Source organism: Phaenicophaeus curvirostris, chromosome 22, assembly GCF_032191515.1.
Source record: "Phaenicophaeus curvirostris isolate KB17595 chromosome 22, BPBGC_Pcur_1.0, whole genome shotgun sequence".
In the NCBI taxonomy this organism is placed as follows: Eukaryota; Metazoa; Chordata; class Aves; order Cuculiformes; family Cuculidae; genus Phaenicophaeus; species Phaenicophaeus curvirostris.
In genome coordinates, this window is record NC_091413.1 from 7,757,484 (window position 1) to 7,781,728 (window position 24,245).

Consider the following 24,245-nt stretch of genomic DNA (forward strand, 5'->3'; position numbering starts at 1 on the left):
TAGGATGGGAAGGACTGAGCTGAACAAACATTTCCTTTAGTTAGGGGTGATTTGGGCATTGCCCTAATGGGGCAACTGAGGCCGTGATTCACCCCAGGAGAGGCTAGATGGAAAATTTGGGTAATTTTAAAGAAAACGTTTTTTTAGAATGGTACCGTGTATTGTAATAAGCCTAAACAACCACGTTGTGCTGCAGGAGGAGTCCAAATATGGAGCTATAAGAGAATAAAAAGGTGAGAATGAGTCCTAAAAGAGTTGCTGCTGAGCATCCTGGGGTGAGGCTGGGTGTCATCCCCCCTGTCCTGCCCTGTGTCCCCTCCCCAGGGCTCCCTGTGCCCCCCCAGGGGCTGCCTTATCACCTGCATCTCCCCGAACCAGACAGCAGCTTGCTGGGTGCTGGAGGTGGAGACGGCAGGGTCCCCTGCCTGAACCCCGTCATCGAGGGAAGGAGGAGTTAAATTCCCTCACCTTTTAATCCAGTCGTGCTGGTTTACCTGCAGAGCCCGGCAGCAGCTTCCCTCACATGCCGTCTCCGTCCTCGGCAGATCATGCCCCAACGTCACGTCGTGCTGATGTCCACCAGCCATGCCACCTACGCCGTCTGCGTGCTGGGTACCGAGGTCTTCCTCGATACGCGCCGGTAAGGCTCGGGATTGGGGTATCTCCATTGTTTTCTGGAGAGCTGATGGCTTTTTGGGGAGCCCAGCGTTGGGTTTGCTCTTTGGAGGAGAAGTGAGTGCTAGGGGCAACATCGGAGCTCATTTTGAGCCCATATCATGAGTTCATCCAAGGATTTGGCAACAGGGAGCGCATCCCACTGGGTCTCTTTTAGGGGATGATGTCCCATGGGGAGCTGTGCCCAAAGGAGGGACGTTGGCTCTGGTAAAGGCATCGAAGCGTAGCTGATCCATGACAATTTGCAGACAAAGCCCATGCGCGCCCCAGCTCCACGGGATCTATTTCTGGCTGTGAAAATATTAGGCAAGAGAAATTCAAGCCGAGCAACTTGGCCCGAGCTAAAAATGGGGGAAAGAATAAAATGTGTGGCTCAGGCAGAAAGAATCCACCAGCGGGTTTGCGAGGGCGATTTCATAAAGAGAGATTTTTACAGCGTTAAATATGGGGGTTGCTTTATTGGCCAGATACGAGGCTGTATTTACCCTGCTGTCACAGTGTCATTATTTAATAAATCGTGTTTATAATAACAGAGACTACAGGACAAGCCAGTCGGCATCGCATCTGGGGCAATTATTGGGGTTGTGTGTTGGAGCTGGGCCAGGATGTGCTGTCGTCCCCCAAAAAAAGCTTCAAATTGAGCTTTAGCTGTCCTAAAAATAGTCTTCTTTTTCCTCTCAGCCAGGTGGGAATGTGTAAATCCTATCCTTTGCAAGTTTTTTTTCATGGAATCATGGAATGGGTTGGGTTGGAAGGGGCCTCAAAGCCCATCCAGTTCCATAGAGAGCCCTGGCCTGAGGGGAACTCGGTGATGGATGAGCCAAGATTTGACTTTGGGTTGTCTGGGGGCAGAAAACAGAGCCTGGTGGGAATGTGGTGGTGACGCTGAGCTGGGAGGGCTGTAAAATCAAGGCAAATAGACCCAAAGTTGTGAAGTCACGATGTGTATCAGCATGGAGGTGGCTTTAGAACGTTGCATGATGTTAAATATGAGGGGTAACAAACAAGTCGATGCTTTAATCTCCATTTACAAGCTGCTGCAGGCACCAGGGATGCCACGCCAAGAGCAACACCAGGAATAAATCCCTCCTGCATATTTGTTTCTGTTTTTTACTGTTAAAATTCACCTCCTGGTTCCTTTCTGTGCGTGGCCAGGGAGGTTGGCTCCCTGTGGCAGACAGGTCGGAGTACTCATGCTCCTGGGATGGAGGTGCTGGGGCTGTAATGAGCAGGTAGGCAGCACTTCAAAGGTGAGGGACGTCATGCAGGTGAGGTGTGGGTTCTCCATTCTCGGATTCAGAATCCCATCCAGTTTGGGCATCTTCTAGGCCAGGGTATGGTCTCGTGATAACCATCTCCCGGACTGTTGACAACAACAGTTGTCCAGGCTCTTTGTTGGGTTTTTGTCCTGGGATGCTGAAATTTTGAGGGGTTTCTTGCTGTGGTGGAGGGAGGTTGGATGCTCAAAGTTCAGCGATTCACAGTCCAGGCTTAACCACAGACGGACGTGCCAAAGCTCCAGTGGGAGCTCTTCTTGCTCAATGCCACCACAGAGATAATCCATATAAAATTCAGACAACGCGTTTCATCACCCAAAGATGGTTTCTGAGTCCTTTCCACCCAGTTAAGGCTGGATTTTAATTCCATGTTCAAGTATTTGGCTCCGCAGAGGAGAACAGGAGGGACAACTTGGTCTATAACCCAACGCTGCGCTCTCTTTCAGATCTACCCCCAGAGGTGCCACATCATTTGATGTCCATGCAACCTCGGCAGTTACAGTCCATGTCATCCACAACCCTGTGACAAAACCCATGATTAACTCCAGATGGCCCCTGGATGCTGATATAGAGGTGGCAGTAACCATCGATGTCACCAGCAGGACCGTCAATGACAATAAGGTCAGTGAATTTTTATGCACCAAAACTAGAAAATAAGTTGAATTTTCCAGGAAAAAAGGGAGGATTTGAGGCAGGCTCAAGCATTTCCAGGTAATGCTGACATTGGGTTCACTTCTGTGGAAAACTCAAGTTTAAAATAAATTGTGTAACAACTCTGTACGAAAAAATGAAACTAAGAAGGAGAAGGAAATCACATTAAAGATGAGATGACAGTGGTTGCAAAAGCTGGTGCCAGAAACTCTATGCCAAGCAGCAAAAATACTCCAACCTTGCCTTTTTCCATGCCTGATCTTTGTGCTGAAGCAGGCAGAAATGATTTGGCTGAGCTATGATTAGCGGAGAACGGCTTGGGTGAACCCTCCAAGAGCTTGTTGTATAGCGGTGGTTGGTCAACTCATTGAGTAGAAAGACCTACTCAGCATGATGGGACACAAGACGTGGGTCACGATTCGCTGGTGTCTTCGCAGGTTAAGATTTCGTACTACGGACGGGAAGACAATGAGCTTTCAGTGGCTTGGTTGTATCTCACCTGCGTAGGTAGGTGTTGCAGCAACGCTTGTTCGAACCCGGCCAACCCCTTCTGACGCCAACGTCTAGTTGGGTTCATGGGATGGGAGTTAAGAGGGGGGTGCGGGCTGCCCATCTGAAGGTTTGGGTGTTGACTGATGCTGACAAGCAAGAGGGAAATAATTAAAATGTTATTATGCTGCCTTATGTGGTGCAAAAAAAGACACAGGCTGGGCCGAGTCCCCACCCAGTGCAAACATCGAGCATCCTCCTCTGCTTGCCAAGAGCATTGTGTTGGCAGAAGAGGATCCAAAGGAGATCATCTCACCCAACTTCAGTCAGCGTCCCCCTCCTTGATGTCCGTTGCAGTTCGTGGAGTGGAACAGGCACCAAAGTGTAGTTGTCTGACCTATTTTAGGAGTTTGTGATGAGGTGAATCATTCCCTTGGATGCCTGTTTTCCTCTGCTGACTACAAAGCGAGTCTAGACAACCAGTCTGGATGCAGAGCCTTCCACTTGGATGGATTAATTACACTAAATTTGGGATTTTCTAAAGTGTTCACATGACAGTCAGACCGGAGTCCTTAACTCATGCATATGCCTCCCAAAATTGCACCTGAAGAGGCTGATGGTTTCCTATGTTTCATGACAGATGGGCTGAAACCATCTGGAGCCACCACTGTCCACAGGGCTTTTACCTTATAAATGCTCTTCGCATGCTTAGATTTAGAGCTTCATTTCCAGCTTCAACACATCCTCCTCTCTGTTTCAAGGAGAAGGACAATCTTTGCTTTATAGAATCATTAAGGTTGGAAAAGCCCTCTCAGTCCATCCAGTCCAACCATCAGCCCAACACCACTGTGCCTGCTAAACCGTGTCCCAAAGTGCAACGTTTACATGATGGAGGAGTCTCCACCACTGCCCTGGGCAGCCTCTTCCAATGCTTGACCACTCAGTCATGTTTTCCACATGCCATATATCCAATTTAGAAGGGTTTCTGTGTTCAGATAGGCTTTACTACAGATTTAAGTAGGGTTTAGATGAGGTTGTTGGTAAACCTCTGCCTTGTTGCAGCAGAGCCTGAGATTTGGACCAAGAAGACCTCTATAAGGGAAAGTCCTTCTCAGACATTGCATCAAGTCTAGTAATTATTTAGGTGCCACTCACCCAGGGTGAAAGCACTTTCATGCCTCCACCGTGTTTCAGCTTCATGGAAAACACTACAGTCAATATGAAATTAGTGAAAATTCAAAATATACCATGAAGTGGGTACGTCCCTGCTCGGGGAACCAAGATGGGAGAAGATAGCTGGAGGCCAAAATGGAAAAGCCATGAAAAACCCATCAGGTTGGCTTTTATATCAGCATTTTGTTGGAGATGCTGGATCTGGAGCAGCTTTGGGGCATGAAGGTGGGGTTGGTGTTGGATGATGTTGTCAGTGCCAAGGATGAGCCCCAGATGCCACCGAAAGCTCCTTCTCCTGCTAGTGGCTTCCTTCTCTCTTGATGTTTCAGACATATCCCTGGACGTGGACTTGAGCCGTAGCGGGATAGTGAAGAGCAAAGGGAAGGACAAGGTAAGGAGAAGCTTTGCTGTAGGCTCCACAAAGGGTGCAGCCGCTTGCAGTCTTCTCTCAGAAGAATCATAGAATCACCAGGTTGGAAAAGACCCACTGGATCATTGAGTCCAACCATTCCCATCAATCACTAACCCATGTCCCTCAGCACCTCGTCCACCCGTCCCTTAAACCCCTCCAGGGAAGGGGACTCAACCCCCTCCCTGGGCAGCCTCTGGCAGTACCTGATGACGCTTTCCGGGAAAAAGTTTTTCCTGATGTCCAGCCTGAACCTCCCCCGGCGGAGCTTGAGGCCATTCCCTCTCGTCCTGTCCCCTGTCCCTTGGGAGAAGAGCCCAGCTCCCTCCTCTCCACAACCTCCTTTCAGGCAGTTGGAGAGAGCAATGAGGTCTCCCCTCAGCCTCCTCTTCTCCAGGCTAAACACCCCCAGCTCTCTCAGCCGCTCCTTGTAAGGCCTGTCTTAAACAGCCAACAGCAGGTCCAGGATGAGGCCAGGATGGGGAAATCTTGCTCTCATCCCCTTTCGGTGCTTCTCCTCCAGGCCACGTGGACGTGGGGTCCAGATGGACAAGGTGCCGTGCTGCTGGTCAACTGTGACCGGGACAGCCCCGACGCAGAGGGGCTGGACAGCGGTCAGGCGGACATAAGGACCACTGCAGGTAGGGTGTCATCTGCACCGTGAGGAGACCCCAAAGGTCTCACTGGTGTGTTTCCCACCTGCACCACCTCCCCTCATTCCGTGACTCCTCTCCCCGTCTTTCCTCCCGGGCAGACCTTCAGGACATGTCCGTCATGCTGCTGCGCACTCAAGGTCCCAGCGCTGTCTTTGCTGACTGCCAGGTGGTCCTGCACATCTCTGAGTCGGACGCAGATAAAGTGCGGGTTTTCCATGCTATCCGTGAGTATTCCTTCCTTCCTTCCTTCCTTCCTTCCTTCCTTCCTTTCTTCCTTCCTTCCTTCCTTCCTTCCTTCCTTCCTTCCTTCCTTCCTTCCTTCCTTCCTTCCTTCCTTCCTTCCTTCCTTCCTTCCTTCCTTCCTTCTTTCTTTCTTTCCCACTTTCCTTCTTTCCTTCTTTCTTTCCCACTTTCCTTCTTTCCTTCCTTCCTTCCTTCCTCCCTCCCTCCCTTCCTCCCCATGCATGATTCGGAGATGGATGAACGCAACATTTTTTTATTCCCTGTGGCTGAGGGCTGGGCACCTCCAGTTCCTGGAAGCACTCATTTATCCCCAAAGCTCCTCTGCTGTTGTAGAAGATGGGGTTATGTGGAAAAAAAATCAAGGGAACAAGGTTAAAAAAAGGCTTTTCCCAATGAGGTTGCTGAGATGTTGATGTTCCCACGGGGTGGGTAACCCCCATATGGCTCCTGACACCTTTTTTGGTGTGGGCGATGACCCAGTCATCAAAGCGGCTGATCTTGTTTTGCCTTTGAACACCGTGACAGCTGGATCTCCAGCAGCTCCTGGCTGAAAATCAGGTCAGGGAAGCCAAGTATATCATTAGATGCTTAACTGCAACCACGCACCTCGAAAGGGTTGGACCTGAGGGTACAAAGTCCTCCTTGTATGAGGAAGATCAAGTGTTTACCCCAGAGAAGAGGAGGCACACCTGCTCCTGTGCAAACCTTGCTGGCATCAGCCACATCCTTGCTGGTGCCTCCTTCCAGCCCAGTAGACAGGTTGGTCACCCTGTCTTGGGTTGGGTATTTCGATGTTTCTCCAGGGAATGACTCACACCCCATCTACAAACCTGTATTGGGGCCGGACAAGCTCTCCTACGTGCTGGACCATATTGGCAATGGAGAAAACACCTTCTACATTGAAGGGTTGACTTTCCCTGACGTGGACTTCTCTGGGTTGGTTTCCTTCAGTGCCAGCTTGCTGGAAGTCCACCATAAGGTACACGGGGTTTGTCCCATCCACTGCAAACTCCTTCAAGTGTGGGGGTTCAAACCATCACTCTCTGGTGTTTCACCCCTCATAGGATGCACCAGGCACCCCGATTTTCACGGATACAGTGGTTTTCCGTGTGGCGCCCTGGATAATGACACCCAACACCCAGCAACCTGTGGAGGTTTTTGTCTGCAGGTAGGAGGAACGTCAACTCATCACTCTTCTACCTTGGAAGACTCTCCAAGGAGAAACTTTTGACCTTTCCTTGCCCGTAGCAGCTGTAGGGTGAGCCAGACTTTAGCCTGCTCTGCCAGAGCCTGATGTTTGGGTAGGGAGCCTGCTGGCACTGCTGCACCCATTGCAACTCCAAGGAGAAAGGTTGGAGGATCATCTCCAGGAGCTAAACTCATGCAGGGCTATTACCCAGTGCATTTAGGAATGGGCTGCATGGTTGGGGTCGTTGGAGCTTCTTGTGCTTCCCCTGTTGCAGCGTTCGCTTCTTCTACCCTCCCCAGCATCCAGCGAGGCTCAGAGCCCAACCGAGCCTTTCTGGAAGGGCTCCGGGTTCTGATGAAGAAAGCCAACTGCAAGCTGACCATCTGCTCGGAGGTGGAAACCCGCAGTGACCGCTGGATCCAGGTCATCAATTGATGCTTGTAATATGTGGCTCTCCTGGTCCCTTACAGGCTCCCAGGCCATGTAGGGTGTCATCTCCATTGCTGACACCCCTGGGAGGGAGTGACTTGCTTGGGGAAGCACCTGATGCTAATAGGTGTACTGGGCAACTGTAGATTAAAGCGTGGGGAAACGGTGGTGGTGGCAACCAGCAGAGAGAGGGATGTTGTCCAGGGACCCAACTGGAGGGATGTTGTCCAGGGACCCCATTGAAGAGGGACCCCAATGAAAAGGGACCCCATTGCAGGAGAGAACCCCATGGGACATCCTAAGAGGGACTCCGTTATCAGGGACTCAACAGGTCATTGCGAAAGGGACCCCATTGAAAAGGGACACCATTGCAAGAGGGACCCTGTGGGTCTTTACAAGAGGGCCTCCACTGCAAGGGGGACCCTACAGACATTGCAAGAGGGATCCCATTGCAAAAGGGATCTTGAGTGGCTTTGCAAGAGGGACCCCATTGCAAGAGAGATGCCGTGGGACATTACAAGAGGGTCTCCATTGCAAGAGGGACTCCATGGGGCATCACAAGAGGGTCTCCATTGCAAGAGTGTCTCCATGGGGCATTACAAGAGGGTCTCCATTGCAAGAGGGTCTCCATGGGGCATCACAAGAGGGTCTCCATTGCAAGAGGGTCTCCATGGGGCATCACAAGAGGGTCTCCATTGCAAGAGAGACTCCATGGGGCATTACAAGAGGGTCTCCATTGCAAGAGGGTCTCCATGGGGCATTACAAGAGGGTCTCCATTGCAAGAGGGTCTCCATGGGGCATCACAAGAGGGTCTCCATTGCAAGAGGGACCCCACAGGACCTTGCCAGGAGGACACGACCTATGCTGGCTGGATGTACCGTGAGCACCTCCCAGCGTGCCCAAGCCCTGCCATCCCTGCCCTGTTTCCTTGCCCATTGTGGCCACATGTTGATTCCCCAGGGGTGACCCGTGCTGGGTGCCACAGTGCCAGGTGGGGTGTCACCCCAGCAGATTAAGGCCTCCTCTGGGCTTTGGGACAACAGCTGGAATCTGCCAGGTTTCTCCATTTCCCATTCCACCCTCACGTGTCTTGCCAAGATGGTTATCACCCTGCCAGGAACTTTCTTTCTCTTCCTCCTCTTCTTCTCACAACAGGATGAGCTGGAGTTTGGCTACGTGGAAGCACCACACAAGATCTTCCCTGTTGTTTTTGACTCGCCCAGGAATAGAGGCTTGAAGGATTTTGCTTTTAAGAAGATCCTGGTGTGTCACTGCATCCTAACCCCTTTCTCCCCCCTAAATCCCTTGCCTGGTGCATTCCCATCACAATCCCCTCTTCCTCAGGGCCCTGATTTTGGCTACGTGACCCGTGAGCCCCCCCGGAGAGGCATCACTAGCCTTGACTCCTTCGGCAACCTGGAGGTCAGCCCCCCGGTGACGGTGCGAGGGAAGGAGTATCCCCTGGGCCGCATCCTGATCGGCAGCTCCCTGCCTTGGTGAGGTGCAGGGAGGCTCGAGCCATCCCTCCGGGATGCAGGGAAGCACCAAAAAACTCTACGTGAGAAGGAATTGTGCCTCTCAGAGCAGAGATCTGGGGCCAGGTCCCATCAAAATGGGAATTTGGGACCCATTCCCATCAAATCATCTGGACCTCATCTGGAATATTGTGTCCAGTTCTGGAATCCTCAATGTAAGAAGGAGATGGAGCTGTTGGAGCGGGTCCAGAGGAGGCTACAAGGATGATCTCAGGGCTGGAGAACCTCCCATAGAGGACAGGCTGAGAGAAGATGGGTTGCTCATCCTGGAGAAGAGAAGGCTCCGAGGAGACCTTATAGCGACCTTCCAGTACCTGAAGGGGCTACAAGAAAGCTGGGGAGGGGCTGTTCACCAAAGCTTGTGGAGATAGGATGAGAGGCAATGAGTATAACTGGACAGGGACAGATTTAGACTGCACATGAGGAGGAATTTCTTCATGATGAGGGTGGGGAGGCCCTGGCCCAGGCTGCCCAGAGCAGGGGTGGCTGCCCCATCCCTGGAGGGGTTCAAGGCCAGGTTGGATGGGGCTGGGAGCCCCTGATCCAGTGGGAGGTGTCCATGCCCATGGCAGGGGTGGGACTGGATGAGCTTTGAGGTCCCTTCCAACCCAAACTATTCTGTGATTCTATGATTCATAGGCTCTGGAGCAATGAAGCTGGTGAAGGGGCTGGAGAACAAGAGGAGCAGCTGAGAGAGCTGGGGGTGTTTATCCTGGAGAAGAGGAGGCTGAGGGGAGACCTCATTGCTCTCTCCAACTCCCTGAAAGGAGGTTGTGGAGAGGAGGGAGCTGGGCTCTTCTCCCAAGTGACAAGGGACAGGATGAGAGGGAATGGCCTCAAGCTCCACCAGGGGAGGTTCAGGCTGGACATCAGGAAAAAATATTTCACAGAAATGGTCATTGGGCACTGTCAGAGGCTGCCCAGGGAGGGGGTTGAGTCACCTTCCCTGGAGAGGTTTAAGGGACGGGTGGACGAGGTGCTGAGGGACATGGTTTAGTGATTGATAGGAATGGTTGGACTCGATGATCCGGTGGGTCTCTTCCAACCTAGTGAGTCTGTGATTCTACGACTCTAAATCCCAGATTCCACACGCATCATTATTTCCTCATCCCTTACAAAATCCCACCACCACTCCAATATTTACCCCTTCCTAAACTGTTGGTGCTTTTACTCCAGTCCTACTGGGAGGTGTCCCTGCCCATGTCAGGGTGTTGGAACTGGATGTGCTTTGAGTTCCCTTCCAACCCAACCCATTCCATGAGTCTATGATCCTATGAAAAGGAAAAGAAGTGGAATCTAGGAAAGGGTAAAATCCTGAATAACTGGGAGTTGTTTTGCTCTGGGCAGGCAGTGCTAGGCAGCCGGGCGGGAACAAGAGCGCCCTGCAAAATCCTCCACAAAGGATGTTCTTTTCCCGGAAAAACAACAGCGGGAATGAATCCAGATGGGGTTTGATCCGGGATAGCCAATGGGATGCTCCACCCCCTGCCCTGCTGCAAGATGCAGAGGTTGCTTCCCTTTTAGTGGCAGGGAAATGGCATTTTCCCAGCTTCGCCAGGACCGTAATTATCCCTCATTAGCAGATGTTTAATTAATGTTTTCCCAGCTTGCTGCTGGCTGATTAAGAAAAATTCACCCCTGTGTGAGAAGTGAGTAAGGATTCACAGGGACGGGGGGGAATTAAATCCAAAGGTGCCTAAGAACAGGGTGTGATGTGTGGAAATGCCTGGAGATACAGCCTAGAGATATAGTATTAATAATAGAAATAAAGATATTATTATATAAATAAATTATGATGTAAGTTATAATAATAGAAATAGAACATTAGTTTATAAAGTATATGTTAGTATGTAAATACATAAAAGATATTAATATATAACACAGATGCATAGTATAGGTGTATTAATATAGAATCATAGAGTCACAGAATGGTTTGGACTGGAAGGGACCTCCAAGCCCATCCAGTCCCACCCCTGCCATGGGCAGGGACACCTCCCACTGGACCAGGGGCTCCCAGCCTCATCCAACCTGGCCCCGAACCCCTCCAGGGATGGGGCAGCCACCACTGCTCTGGAGACCCCTCGTCCTGTCACTTCAGGTCCTTGGAAAAAGTCCCTCTCGAGCCCCTTTCAGCACTGGAAGCTGCTCTAAGTCCTCCCCAGAGCCTTCTCTTCTCCAGGCTGAACAACCCCAACTCTCTCAGCCTGGCCTTATAGCAGAGGTGCTCCAGCCCATGGATCATCTCTGCGGCCTCCTCTGGACCCATTCCAACAGCTCCATCTTCTAATAGTATTGGTAACTCCAGAACTGGACACAGGGCTCCAGGTGGGTCTCACCAGAGAGAAGCAGAGGGGCAGAATCCCCTCTCTCCATGCTGCCCCCACTGCTCTGGATGCAGCCCAGGACGTGGTTGCTGGTGCACGTTGAGCTTTTGCTCCCCCAGCAGCCCAAGTCCTTCTCCTCAGGGCTGCTCTCAATCGCATTGTCCCCCAGCCCATATTGAAACCAAGGATTGCCCTGATCCAGGTGTAGGACCTTGTTCTTGTCCCTGTTGCTTGTCCAGGTCCCTCTGGATGACACACTGTTCTTCTGGTGTGGCAACCATGCCGCTCAGCTTGGTGTCATCTGCAATCTTGCTGAGGGTGCGCTTGATCTGCTGATATTGAAGTACATCCTCTATTTGTATATATTAGCATATCTAATCTAGATTCAGACTATTTCCAGCTTCTTCCAGGTGTTTCCCACGATGATGGGATGTGCAGATGTATATTCTTCTCTTGGCATGATGCTCAGAAGAAGGATGGCAGCAAAGGGTTTAGAGCACAAGCCTTGTGAGGAGCGGCTGAGGGTCCTGGGGTTGTTTAGTCTGGAGAAAAGGAGAGAGACCTCATCGCTCTCTGCAACTGCCTGAAAGGAGGTTGTGGTGTGGTTGGGGTTGGTCTCTTCTCCCTTGTAGGCACTGACAGGACAAGGGGAAATGGCCTCAAGATGCACTGGGGAGATTTAGGTTGGATATTGGGAGAAAGGGCTCTTGGGCACTGGCAGAGGCTGCCCAGGGAGGTGGTGGAATCCCCATCCCTGGAGGGGTTTAAAAGATGAGTAGATGTCATATTTGGGGACATGGTCTGGTGGTGGGTTTAGCAAGGCTGGATCAGTGGTTGGACTTGATGATCTCAATGGTCTTTTCTAGCCAAAACCATTCTATGAGTCTATGAAATCGGTACCCGCTTTTTCCTCCTCCCTCTACTCCCCAGGGCCTCCGGCCGGCGGATGTCCAAGGCAGTCAGGGATTTTCTTTACGCCCAGAAGGTGCAGGCACCAGTGGAGATTTACTCGGAGTGGTTAGCCGTGGGCCATGTGGATGAATTCCTCACCTTTGTTCCTGCTTATGATAAGAAGGTACTGGTCCCTGGAGCTGACTCGGCTCCTGCATGGGGCATCTTCTGCAATGGCAAAAAAAATGGGTGATGAAGTTACTTTTGGGGTGGCTTCCTGGAAAACAGTGAGTTCTTGGATGTCTTCCAGTGTACCCTGTGGTGGAGCATCTCATGTACCCTGAATGCCACATCCCACGTGCCCTGCACCCCACGGGGCTGGGTTTGAGGTCACCATGGCATTGCTCAGCAGGACGATGGGACAAACTATCCCATCGACAGCAAAGCGTGAACCCTGGGCTCTCTCCTGCAGGGTTTCCGGCTCCTCTTGGCCAGCCCCAGTGCCTGCTACAAGCTCTTCCAGGAGAAGCAGAAGCAGGGCCACGGCGAAGCCACGCAGCTCATCGGTAAGGGAGTGAGTCAGGGCATCCCTGTCGCATGGTGGGGACCACCAGCATCCCTCACTGGCGTCCCTTACCACTCTGGTGTCCCCATATAGGGATAAAGGGCACTGAGAGGAGAAGTATTGATGAGATCCTGGTGGATGAATCACTGAAGAATGAAAACCGGCACGTGCAGGTGGGTCTTTGCAGCCATGGATCCAGGTGGATTCGCTCTCCTTCCTTGTGTGTCACTGCCAGGTGGTTTGTGGGCATGGGGAACATTTTTAGAGATCCAGGGGAAAAGCAAGAAACCGTGGCATGATTTGCATGGTGCAGTGAGAAAGTGGGCGTCAAGAAGAGCATCCATGGAGAAACCAGACACCCTTGGGTGCCAGGTCACCCACACCCATTGTCCCGCTGTAAGATGACAGCAGAGGTTTCAAAACTAAAGGGAAAAGCTTGCTCAGGTTGGAGATGCGATCAGGAGGTTGCTCAGTGGGATGGGATGGGATGCAATAGAGTGGGTAAAGATCAGGACAGGATGCAGTGGAGCCGGTGAGGATCCAGGCAGGATGCAATGGGGCACACAGGGGTCTGTGCATAGGATCTGGAGGGCTGAGATGTCCAGAGGTGGCAATTCCAAGTCCTTCCTCTCTGCAGCGCTGCATCGACTGGAACCGTGAGCTCCTGAAGCAGGAGCTGGGTCTGACTGAGCAGGACATCATTGACATCCCCCAGCTCTTTTACCTGAAGAGTTCCCGCGCAGAAGCTCTCTTCCCAGACATGGTGAGACCCATGGCACCTCCTCCCCTCCCTCTCTTCCCATCCACACATGATGCAAACACATCTTTTGGGTGCAAAACTGATTTTTGATCTGGCTGCAGGTGAACATGCTGGTGCTGGGCAGGCACCTGGGCATCCCCAAGCCCTTCGGACCACTGGTGGGTGGGCAGTGCTGCCTGGAGGAGCGGGTGCGGGAGCTGCTGGAGCCCCTGGGCCTCACCTGCACCTTCATCGATGACTACTTCTCCTACCACGTCCTCTCTGGTGACGTCCACTGCGGCACCAACGTCCGCCGCAAGCCCTTTGCCTTCAAATGGTGGCACATGGTGCCCTGAAGCACCCCGGGGACGGGCTCTGGTCCTGCAGCCTGGGGGTGAAGGTGCAGTTGGTGCATCTGAAGGTGCATCAGGATAAAGGGAGTTGCCAATAAAGCTGCATTAACACTGAGGGCACAGCTCTTTCCCATCTCCAGTCCTTTCTTCCATGGTGATTGGGTTTGAAATGGTGTTTGAAACCTTTTTCTTTAAGCACGTGGGTTTTTTAAGGGAATGGTGGTTTCATGGGATGGGGTGGAGGATACACGGAGCATCTTCAGGAGTGTGGTGCATGCAGGCATGGAGGCGACTTTGGGGGTCTGAGGCCCCACTAACCGCTAGAGGGGCTTGGAGTCCCTTTTCCCTGGTTTGTAGCTAATAAAATTGGCTTTAAATTCCTTAGAATTCCCTATTTCAGCCTAAAAACTGCTTCCTCTTGGGGAGACCGGATCCTCACCCTGGCCCGATGTGGAGGCAGAGCTCCATCCTCACAGAGATCATTTTAAACCTTCCCTAAAGAACAAATTTCCTTTTCTGTGTGCAGCTGCCCCGGCTGCTCTTTCTCTCTCTCTTTTCACCTCAAACAACCGTGGCATTTCCTGGTCCCCTCCTGGCACCTCTGCCCAGCTCTCCTGCCCTTGCCCAGCAGGGACTGGCACCAGGAACCGAAACCAGTTTCCTGCCCCGGGCATCGCTTCACCCTGTGCAACCCAGCGAGCTGTTACGGGGCTAAAAATCACTTTTTGAGAGGGGCAATTTGCTTTTCTAGCAGTATTTTTGAGGTGTAAAAGCATCGCTGCGATGCCGTGTTTGCAAGTGGTGCTTGCGAATGCAAAGCGATGCTCCTCAAGGGGCTCGCACAACTCTTTTCAGACCTCTTGTTTTTACCAAAAAGATGATTTCTAGCTTCAGAACCCCCATTTTCCCGGCAGTTACAGCTCTGCTGAGTTCCCCCAGCCCTGAGGAGCAACATGAAATACCAGCAGCGCATGACCTGGTCAGGAGTTGGTGTGGGACAGCTGCATTGGCAAAGGGCTCTCCCACACCCAGACAAGGATTTAATTAAAACAAAGACGATTAAAGTGGCGGCAGGGTCTGCTGTCCCCACCACAAGTGACACACCAACCGCTCAGCCCATGCAGCACCTTCAATCCCACCTCCAAGAGAAGAATCGAAGCCAATTTTTTTTTTTTTTTTCCATCTGGGTGAATAAAATCCTTTGGAAGGAGAAATAAAACCCCTTGGAGCCCAGCGCTGGCACGTCCCCAGCTTGGCTCCGGTGTCATGCTGAATATTTTACAGCGTGGGTTTAAGGGTGGCTGGTCACGTTAGCATCTCTTTGTGCTAAGAGAGGAAAAAAAAGCCACCCCCGAGCTTCTTAAATAGAGACTCCAAACCCCTCGTGGGTGTCTCGGGGTGCTTTTCCCCCCGGCACTGATTCATGCTCCATCGCCGGGAAGCATGAGCGGGTACTGCACACACCCAGCCCGGAGGAGGGATTAAACTGGGCTTTGGTTAATCCTCTCCCAGCAGCCAGGCTTTATAAACCCCCTCGTGGCACCCATCACAGCACCCAAGGGTGCTCACAGCGGGCCACCAGCATGGCCCAGCAGCGCCGCATCCAGCTCTCCACGCAGCGTCCCACCAGCACCGTCTGCGTGCTGGGCACCGAGCTCTCCCTGGACATCCGCGGGTAAGTGCCCCCGACCCCGGGCAGGAAGACAAGCTGCCTTTATTTTTTGCTTTTATCCCCTTAACCAAGCTGATCAAACCACCGCGGAGTGCGCTGGGGGCGATGCTGCTTCTTAGGATGGTTTTCCCATGGGATGCTGAGCCTGGGGAGGAAGAGGATGCTCCAAAGCGCGATGGGGAGCCCTCCAAGAGGGGATTGTGCAGCTTTGTGGGTGCAAAGACGCACTCTGGAAGCTTTAAGTGATACCCTGGGCCGAGTTTCACGTTGCGCCTGGGGGTTTCTGCGTTCTCTGGCAAAAAGGGAATATTTGCTTTTTTCGGGTGAATGCGGAAAAACAAAACCACGAAACCACCGCGGCGTCACCTCCCGGCACCGGGTGTTTCGGCTGCTTCGCTGGCCCCAGCCCAAGTTCAAATGTTGTTCAGCAGCAGCTTTTGCTTTTTGCTTCCTTAAAGCCCAGCTCCAGCTGCAGCTTTGGGGTTTTATTTGCCCTCCGGGCATCCCAAGCCACTGCGCCACCGCTGCCCGAGAGCCTCGCATCCTCTCCCTCCGGCCTCGGGTTAGGATTTTGCCCTCCACCCTGGGGGTGAATCCATCCTTCTCTCCTCCTGGGGCAGGATTTGTACCCGTCACCCGGGGCAGAGCCATGCGAGCTGCAGCCTGCCCGGCCAGTGCAATTTTCCTTTGCTCTTAAGGGGTTGCAGCTGGTCAGGACTCTCTGCTCTGAGGTGAAACACGAAGATTTGGAGGCTGCATCCCCAAAAAACTCTCCCCAAAGAGCTTTGGGGTTTTATTTCAACGAAATATTGCAGGGTTTGTTGTGATTGCTTTTTTCCAGGGTTCATTGTAATTGATTATTGTGATATCTCCAGGCTGGGAGAGTTGGGGTTGTTGAGCCTGGAGAAGAGAAGGCTCTGGGGAGACCCTGGAGCAGCTTCTAGTGGTGAAAGGGGCTCCAGGAAAGCTGGGGAGGGGCTCTGGATCAGGGAGGGCAGATATAGGATGAGGGGAAGGGTTTTGAGCTGAAAGAGGGAAGATTGAGATGAGATCTTGGGCAGAAATGTTTGGCCCTGGCCCAGGTTGCCCAGAGCAGGGGTGGCTGCCCCATCCCTGGAGGGGTTCAAGGCCAGGTTGGATGGAGCTGGGAGCCCCTCATCCAGTGGGAGGTGTCCCTGCCCATGGCAGGGGTGGGACTGGATGGGCTTGGAGGTCTCTTCTAACCCAAACCATCCCATGATTTCATGATTCTAATATTACAAAGTTCAATGCATCTTTAAGGCTTTGTTGCACTTAAATATTGTGGGATTGGCTGTCTCTGGCCGGATTTGTTGTAATCGCCTTTTGAGGGATTTGTAGCAATTGCCTTTTACAGGATTGGCTCTGATCACGTTCTGCAGGGTTTGCTGCATTTTGCAGGACTGGTTGCAAGTGCATTTTGCAGGATTAATCATGGTTTGTGTGACTCATTGCAATGCCACATTGCAGGATTTATGGCATATCACAGGATTCCTTGCCTGTGGAAGGATTTCAGTCACCTGTGGATGGCCCAACACTGCATCATTCCAGCAATGCCCCCTCATTCCAGTGCTGAAAGGGGCTCCAGGAAAGCTGGGGAGGGGCTCTGGATCAGGGAGCGCACGGAGAGGATGTGCAGAACGGTTTTCAGCTGCAAGAGGGGAGATTGAGATGAGATCTTAGGGAGAAATGTTTTGCTGTGAGGGTGGGGAGGCCCTGGCCCAGGTTGCCCAGAGCAGGGGTGGCTGCCCCATCCCTGGAGGGGTTCAAGGCCAGGTTGGATGGGGCTTGGAGCCCCTGATGCAGTGGGAGGTGTCCCTGCCCATGGCAGGGGTGGGACTGGATGGGCTTGGAGGTCCCTTCCAACCCAAACCATTCCCTGATTCTTCTGAGGGTCTCACAGAGCTTTCCCCCATCCAGATCTGCACCCAAAGATGCCGTCGCCTTCCACGTGCAGGGAACGCCGGGTGTGAAGCTCTACGTGGTGCATGAGACGCAGAGCATCAAGTTGCCCTCCAGCGTGAGCCGCTGGCCCCTGGCTGCCGGCACTGAGGTGCTGCTGGCCATGGATGCTCTCAGCAAGGATGTGGGCGATGAAAAGGTGGGTGCTGGGATGCTGGCACAGTTTATCCCTTCCACGCATGGTGCTGAGCACCTGCTCCTCGTTGCAGGTCAGGATTTCTTACTTCGCGGAGGCTGGCGGGGTGCCCGTGGGCAGAGCCATGCTGTACCTCACCTGCGTGGGTGAGTAAGAGCGGAGATCCCTAAAATCGTGGATCTGGTGGGGCTGCTCCCCCCCTTCAGCATCCCTGTCCCCGCAGAGGTCTCGTTGGATGCTGACACCAGCCGCAGCGGAGCCGTGAGCAGGACGCTGCTGGACAAGGTATAAAGGGAGGTGAAATATCCACCGGGCCACCGTGGGATGGGAGGGGTGATGGCTGGTGTTCTCCAGCCCCATTTTACTCCCCTCTGCCCCAGACAAAGTGGACATGGGGTCCCGATGGACACGGGGCCATCCTGCTGGTGAACTGCGACCGTGATGACCCGACCGGCAAGAAACCAGATAACAGCGACACCGTCATCCGCTCCTATGCCGGTACCACCGCATCCCATACAAGAAACCACCGTTTCCCTACAGTTTCCCCTCCAATCCTCCTTTCTTAAACCCTTTTTCCCTTCAGACCTGAAGGACATGTCGCAGATGGTGCTGCGGACTCGAGGACCTCGTACCATCTTCACTGGCCACCGCCTCCTCCTCCACGTGGACTATAGTGACGCAGATAAAGTTGGCGTGTTCTACGGTGGCAGTGAGTGCCCGACACTGGGGTTTAGGGGGGAAACAGCCACCCCAGATTACTGGGGTTCAAGCAAAATGCATGAAGTAGAGAAATTATTCCTACTGCAGCATCCAGCCTACATCCCATGGGTTTTATCATAGAATCATAGAATCACCAGGTTGGAAAAGACCCACCGGATCATCAAGTCCAACCATTCCCATTAATCACTAATCGATGTCCCTCAGCACCTCATCCACCCGTCCCTTAAACCCCTCCAGGGAAGAGGACTCAACCCCCTCCCTGGGCAGCCTCTGACAGGGACCAAGGACCCTTTCCGGGAAATATTTTTTCCTGATGTCCAGCCTGAACCTCCCCTGGTGCCACTTGAGGCACCTCTCGTCCTGTCCCCTGTCACTTGGGAGAAGAGCCCAGCTCCCTCCTCTCCACAACCTCCTGTCAGGGAGTTGGAGAGAGCAATGAGGTCTCCCCTCAGCCTCCTCTTCTCCAGGATAAACACCCCCAGCTCTCTCAGACGCTCCTCTTGTTCTCCAGCCCCTTCCCCAGCTTTGTTGTTCTTCTCTGGACTCGCTCCAGAGCCTCAACATCCTTCTTGTGGTGAGGGGCCCAGACATGAACCCAGGATTCGAGGAGCGGTCTCCCCAGTGCCGAGTCCAGAGGGAGAAGAACCTCCCTGGACCTGGTGGCCACGCTGTTTCTGATACAATGGAATAGTTTTGGTTGGAAGGGATCTCAAAGCCCATCCAGTTCCACCCCCTGCCATGGGCAGGGACACCTCCCACTGGATCAGGGGCTCCAAGCCCCATCCAACCTGGCCTTGAACACCTCCAGGGATGGGGCAGCCACCACTGCTGATGCACTAGATGCTCCCTCTGTGCATGCTCTGTGGGACCAAATATGCCTTTGGTTTTGCAAGGTTTACGCAAAAAATGGAGCTGAAATGGTGCAGGAAAGGCATTGGTTGGTTAAGGGGGCTGCATGGGGCTTGCACCCACAGACAGTGTCGCGCTGGAGGAGTACAAGCACGTGCTGGGGGGCTCGAAGCTCGCCTACGCTGTCAAACCCAGCCGGCACCAGGAGGAGAGCATCTTCTACGTGGAGGGACTTGCCTTCCCAGACGTTGGCTTTTCTGGGCTGGTGGCTTTCCACGTCACGCTGCTGGAGAGCCCTGAGAAGGTACCAGCTGGGGGGCGGTCAGGATGACCCCGACCGGTGGGGATTGGAGCCCAAAGCCACATTCCCTCCCCATCCCAGGGTTTGCTGGAGACACCGATTTTCACCGACACCGTGGTTTTCCGCGTGGCTCCGTGGATCATGACCCCCAACACGGCGGCACCGCTGGAGGTTTTTGTCTGCAGGTGGGTGCTGGGTGGGGGGCTGCGCCCTGCCCGGTGCCGGATCAGCCCCTACATCCCATTGTTCTTCCCAGCGTGGGGAATAACGAGGATTTCCTGGCAGCCGTGGGTGCCATGGCTGAGAAAGCCAAGTGCCCGCTCACTGTCTGCCCGCTGCTGGAGAACCGCCAGGACCGCTGGATCCAGGTGGGTGCAGGATGATGCTCGGCCCCATCCTCGCTGCAGCAGCTCCGGGAAGGCTCCCTTCATCTTCTCCATCCCTTCACCAGGACGAGGTTGAATTTGGCTACGTGCAAGCCCCCCACAAGACCTTCCCCGTCGTCTTCGACTCACCCCGCGACCAGGGGCTGAAGGATTTCCCTGTCAAGAGGATCCTGGTACCCAACTCCTTCCTCCTCCCTTCCCCAGCAAGGCGTAAAGCTTTGCAAATCTATAAAATATAGGAGAAATCTATTTTTTTTCTTGCCTTTTTGGCAAGGGTAGAGCCAACACAGAGCATAAGTTGGGAGTGCAGCATTCTGAGTGCTTATCGCTTATTTTTAACCATTGTTGCCTTTTTTTTAATCATTATGATCCTTTTCCCCCCTTTATCTTCCTTTTCCCCCCTATTATCCACGTTTTTCCCCATTTGTTCTTCTTTTCCCCCTCATTATCCTCCTTTTCTGCCATTTATTCCCCCCTTTCCCCCCCATTATCCTCCTTTTTTCCTCTTTATTCTCATTTTTCCCCCATTATCCTAATTTATCCCTGTTATTCCCTTTTTACCTCCCTTTATCCTCCTTTCTCCCCCTTTTTCCCCCCCATTATCCCTTTTACTTCCCCACCCAGGGCCCTGATTTTGGTTACGTGGCTCGGAAAGCCCCGGAAGGCACTTCCAGCCTCGACTCCTTCGGTAATTTGGAGGTGAGCCCCCCCGTGACGGTGCGGGGCAAGGAGTATCCCCTGGGCCGTATCCTGATCGGCAGCAGCTTCCCCAGGTGAGATGCAGGATGGGGAGGTCAGAGCCCCCCCAAATCAGGGATTTTATGCCCCCTTTGATGTTGCTGCAAGCAAAGCATCATCTCAGGAACCCCAAAACGCCATCCCCTGCCTTGTGCCCCCCCAGATTCGGCGGCCGACGGATGGCGAAGGCCGTCAAGGACTTTCTCTTCGCTCAACGAGTGCAGGCGCCCGTGGAGCTGTTCGCCGACTGGCTCTTCGTTGGCCACGTGGATGAGTTTCTCAGCTTTGTCCCGGCGCCCGATCGGAAGGTAACGAGTCCCGGGGGCAGGGGGGAAAGTGGGGTGCAGGCTTTATACCCCCAAATGATCTGGATCGTGCCCCCTTAGGAAGTTTGCAGGTGACACCAGGCGCTGCTTGAGGGCAGGGAGGCCCTGCAGAGGGATGGGGACAGGTGGGATCCATCAGCTGAGACCAGCGGGATGAGGTTCAGCAAGGCCAAGTGCCGGGTCCTGCACTTGGGTCACAACAACCCCGAGCAGCTCCAGGCTTGGGGAAGAGCGGCTGGGAAGCTGCCTGGAGAAGAAGGACCTGGGGGTGCTGGGTGACAGCGGCTGAACATGAGCCAGCAGTGGCCCAGGTGGCCAAGGAGGCCACCAGCATCCTGGCTTGGCTCAGCCGTGGGGTGGCCAGCAGGAGCAGGGAAGGGATCGTCCCCTGCACTCGGCGCTGGAGAGGCCGCACCTCGAATCCTGGGGTCAGTTCTGGCCCCTCACCACAAGAAGGACCTGGAGGGGCTGGAAAGCGTCTGGAGAAGGGAACGGAGCTGGGAAGGGGCTGGAGAACAGGGGTTGTGGGAGCGTCTGAGGGACCTGGGGGGGTTTATCGTGGAGAAGAGGAGGCTGAGGGGAGACCTCATCGCTCTGTGCAGCTCCTGGAGAGGAGGTTGTGGTGAGGTGGGTGCTGGGCTCTGCTCCCAAGGGACAGCGATGGGACGAGAGGAAATAGCCTCAAGATGTGCCAAGGGAGGTTCAGATTGGATAGTGGGCAATATTCCTTCATGGAAAGGGTTCTCAAGCCCTGGCAGAGGCTGCCCAGGATGGTAGTGGAGTCTCCATCCCTGGAGGGGTTTGAAAGCCGGGGAGATGAGGTGCTCAGAGATGCTTCAGTGGTGACAAGGGACAGTTGGACTTGATAATCTCCAAGTTCTTTTCCCACCAAGTTATTCTATGATTCTATGAAATCTTCCCTATCTCCCTCCGCAGGGTTTTCGGCTGCTCCTGGCCAGCCCCAGCACCTGCTACCAGCTCCTCAAGGAGAAGCAGGAGGAGGGATTTGGTGAGGCGGTGATGTTCCAGGGTAAGGGCAGAGGATGAACGATGGGGTCGATGTGTTGGTTTTCCCTTCTTCCAGGACATTGCAATGGGGTGGGTGAATGCACATCACCCTAAAATCCAGCTGATGGCTGGGAAGTGTTGCTGGCAGCAAGGATAGGGGACAGAAATAAGCAGAATTAATTAAAAAGCTGCGAGGATTTAATTTCCTGGGCTGGGATGGAGCTCGCTGCTGGTGACCCCTGCAATGGCAGAGCTCCTGGCTCAGACCCAGCAGCCTCATCCCAGATGTGTTGGGGAAAGAATCCCTGCCCAGTTATTTGTGTTACAGGACTGGATGGGGTGCCCAAGCCGACGATAAATGAGATTCTGGCTAATGAAGCACTCCGGAAATTCAATAATTATGTCCAGGTGAGGAAGGGGAGTAGAGGGCTCCTTTCCAGGACACTCTGTCCCTCTGTCCCTCTGTCCAGCCCTCCATCCACTCTTCTCTCCATTCACCCATCTTTTTATCCCTCTCTTCACCTCTCCCTCCCTCTGTCTACCCTTCCATTCACCCATTCCTTCCTCCTTCCCTCTCTCCATCCATCCCTCCATCCACCCCTCCATGCCTTCATCCCTCCCTCTGTCCATCCTGCTCTCCATCCACCTGTCCCTCCATCCCTCCCTCTGCCCTCCATCTGCTCATTGCTCCATCCATCCACCTACCCCTCTGTCCTTCTATCCCTCTATCTGTGTGCACCCATCCTTTTGCCCTATTGTCCATCCATCCCTCTGTCCATCCATCCTCCCATCCATTTCTCCCTCCCTCCATCTCTCCATGTCTCCATCTCTCGGTCTGTCAATCCATCCACTCATCCCTCCCTTTGTCTGTCCAGCTATCCTTGTCTCTATCTCTTTGTCCCTCTGTCCATCCACCCATCCTTCCTTCCACCCATTCCTCTCTCCCTCTACCCATCCTTCTGTCCGTCCATCACCCCATCCCTGCTGAGGCCACCACCAACATCCCTTCCCTCCCACCAGAGCTGCATCAGCTGGAACAGGGATATCCTGAAGCGGGAGCTGGGCTTGGCCGAGCCAGACATCCTTGACATCCCCCAGCTCTTCCGAGGCGACGTGGCCACCGGTGCCGAAGCCTTCTTCCCGGACATGGTAACCCCAGCATCCTCCCGCCCCGCCCCATTCCCTGGGAATGAATTCGGGCTGGGATTCGCACTCTCACCACCATCTCCACGCTGCAGGTGAACATGCTGGTGCTGGGCAGGCACCTGGGCATCCCCAAGCCCTTCGGACCCCTGGTGGGTGGGCAGTGCTGCCTGGAGGAGCGGGTGCGGGAGCTGCTGGAGCCCCTGGGCCTCACCTGCACCTTCATCGATGACTACTTCTCCTACCACGTCCTCTCTGGTGACGTCCACTGCGGCACCAACGTCCGCCGCAAGCCCTTTGCCTTCAAATGGTGGCACATGGTGCCCTGAAGTGGCCTCAGCACCTACGTTTCTCCTCTGCCCCGAATTCCTCCCCCCATCTCTCCAAGTGCCTTCAGCCATCGTCCTGCGTTTGAAATAAAGAAGGGCTGTAGCTTTCTCCTGGCCTCCCTCTTGCTGAGTGCACAGTCTGGATCAGAGAATCACACCATTGTTGGGGTTGGGGAAGCCCTCTGAGCTCATACAGACCAACTCCCAGCCCAACAGCACCGTGCCTGCTAAACCCTGTCCCCAAGTGCCACGGCCACAGGGCTTTGAAGCCCTCCAGGGATGGAGACTCCACCACCTCCCTAGGCAGCCTCTGCCAGGGCTTGAGAACCCTTTCCATGAAGGAATATTCCCCACTGTCCAATCTGAACCTGCCCTGGTGCAACTTGAGGCCATTCCCTCTCGTCCCATCGCTGTCCCTTGGGAGCAGAGCCCAGCACCCACCCCTCCACAACCTCCTCTCCAGGAGCTGCACAGCGATGAGGTCTCCCTTCAGCCTCCTCTTCTCCACGATAAACCCCCCCAGGTCCCTCAGACGCTCCCACAACCCCTGTTCTCCAGACCCTTCCCAGCTCCGTTCCCTTCTCCTGATGCGCTCCAGCCCCTCCAGGTCCTTCTTGGAGTGAGCGGCCAGAACTGACCCCAGGATTCGAGGAGTGGCCCCCCCAGCGCCGAATGCAGGGGATGATCCCATCCCTGCTCCTGCTGGCCACCCCACGGCTGGGAGAGTTGGGGTTGTTGAGCCTGGAGAAGAGAAGGCTGTGGGGAGACCTCAGAGCAGCTTCCAGTGCTGAAAGGGGCTCCAGGAAAGCTGGGGAGGGGCTCTGGATCAGAGAGTGCAGGGAGAGGATGAGGGGGAAGGTTTTGAGCTGCAAAAGGGGAGATTGAGATGAGATCTTAGGGAGAAATGTTTTGCTGTGAGGGTGGGGAGCCCCTGGCCCAGGTTGCCCAGAGCAGGGGTGGCTGCCCCATCCCTGGAGGGGTTCAAGGCCAGGCTGGATGGGGCTTGGAGCCCCTGATCCACTGGGAGGTGTCCCTGCCCATGGCAGGGGTGGGACTGG

At 53.9% G+C, this 24,245-nt stretch overlaps 2 protein-coding genes across 2 annotated transcripts; both read left to right on the plus strand.

The window, feature by feature from the left end:
• Positions 1-473: 473 nt before the first annotated feature.
• On the plus strand, positions 474-13,831 carry LOC138729863 (protein-arginine deiminase type-1-like). Its single transcript, XM_069874449.1, has 16 exons — positions 474-640; positions 2,399-2,573; positions 3,041-3,110; positions 4,595-4,656; positions 5,198-5,315; positions 5,429-5,554; positions 6,377-6,552; positions 6,638-6,741; positions 7,062-7,185; positions 8,348-8,455; positions 8,537-8,688; positions 11,982-12,126; positions 12,415-12,508; positions 12,601-12,680; positions 13,145-13,270; positions 13,369-13,831. The coding sequence occupies exons 1-16, from the start codon at positions 549-551 to the stop codon at positions 13,600-13,602; spliced, it is 1,986 nt and encodes a 661-aa protein (XP_069730550.1). The 5' UTR covers positions 474-548; the 3' UTR covers positions 13,603-13,831.
• Positions 13,832-15,032: 1,201 nt separating this feature from the next.
• On the plus strand, positions 15,033-23,296 carry LOC138729865 (protein-arginine deiminase type-3-like). The gene is made up of 16 exons (XM_069874451.1): positions 15,033-15,274; positions 17,210-17,390; positions 17,461-17,533; positions 17,611-17,672; positions 17,768-17,885; positions 17,971-18,096; positions 19,082-19,260; positions 19,339-19,442; positions 19,514-19,625; positions 19,709-19,816; positions 20,268-20,416; positions 20,545-20,689; positions 21,644-21,737; positions 22,044-22,123; positions 22,736-22,864; positions 22,954-23,296. The coding sequence occupies exons 1-16, from the start codon at positions 15,183-15,185 to the stop codon at positions 23,185-23,187; spliced, it is 1,986 nt and encodes a 661-aa protein (XP_069730552.1). The 5' UTR covers positions 15,033-15,182; the 3' UTR covers positions 23,188-23,296.
• The last annotated feature ends 949 nt before the right edge of the window (positions 23,297-24,245 follow it).

Coding starts and splice junctions, on each gene's coding strand:
- LOC138729863 (XM_069874449.1), top strand. CDS start 549: ATGCCCCAACGTCACGTCGTGCTGATGTCCACCAGCCATGCCACCTAC. Junction 12,127..12,414: donor TTCCTGCTTATGATAAGAAG/GTACTGGTCCCT, acceptor TCTCTCCTGCAG/GGTTTCCGGCTCCTCTTGGC. Junction 12,681..13,144: donor ATGAAAACCGGCACGTGCAG/GTGGGTCTTTGC, acceptor TCCTCTCTGCAG/CGCTGCATCGACTGGAACCG.
- LOC138729865 (XM_069874451.1), top strand. CDS start 15,183: ATGGCCCAGCAGCGCCGCATCCAGCTCTCCACGCAGCGTCCCACCAGC. Junction 19,261..19,338: donor TGCTGGAGAGCCCTGAGAAG/GTACCAGCTGGG, acceptor TCCCCATCCCAG/GGTTTGCTGGAGACACCGAT. Junction 19,626..19,708: donor GCCAGGACCGCTGGATCCAG/GTGGGTGCAGGA, acceptor TCCCTTCACCAG/GACGAGGTTGAATTTGGCTA.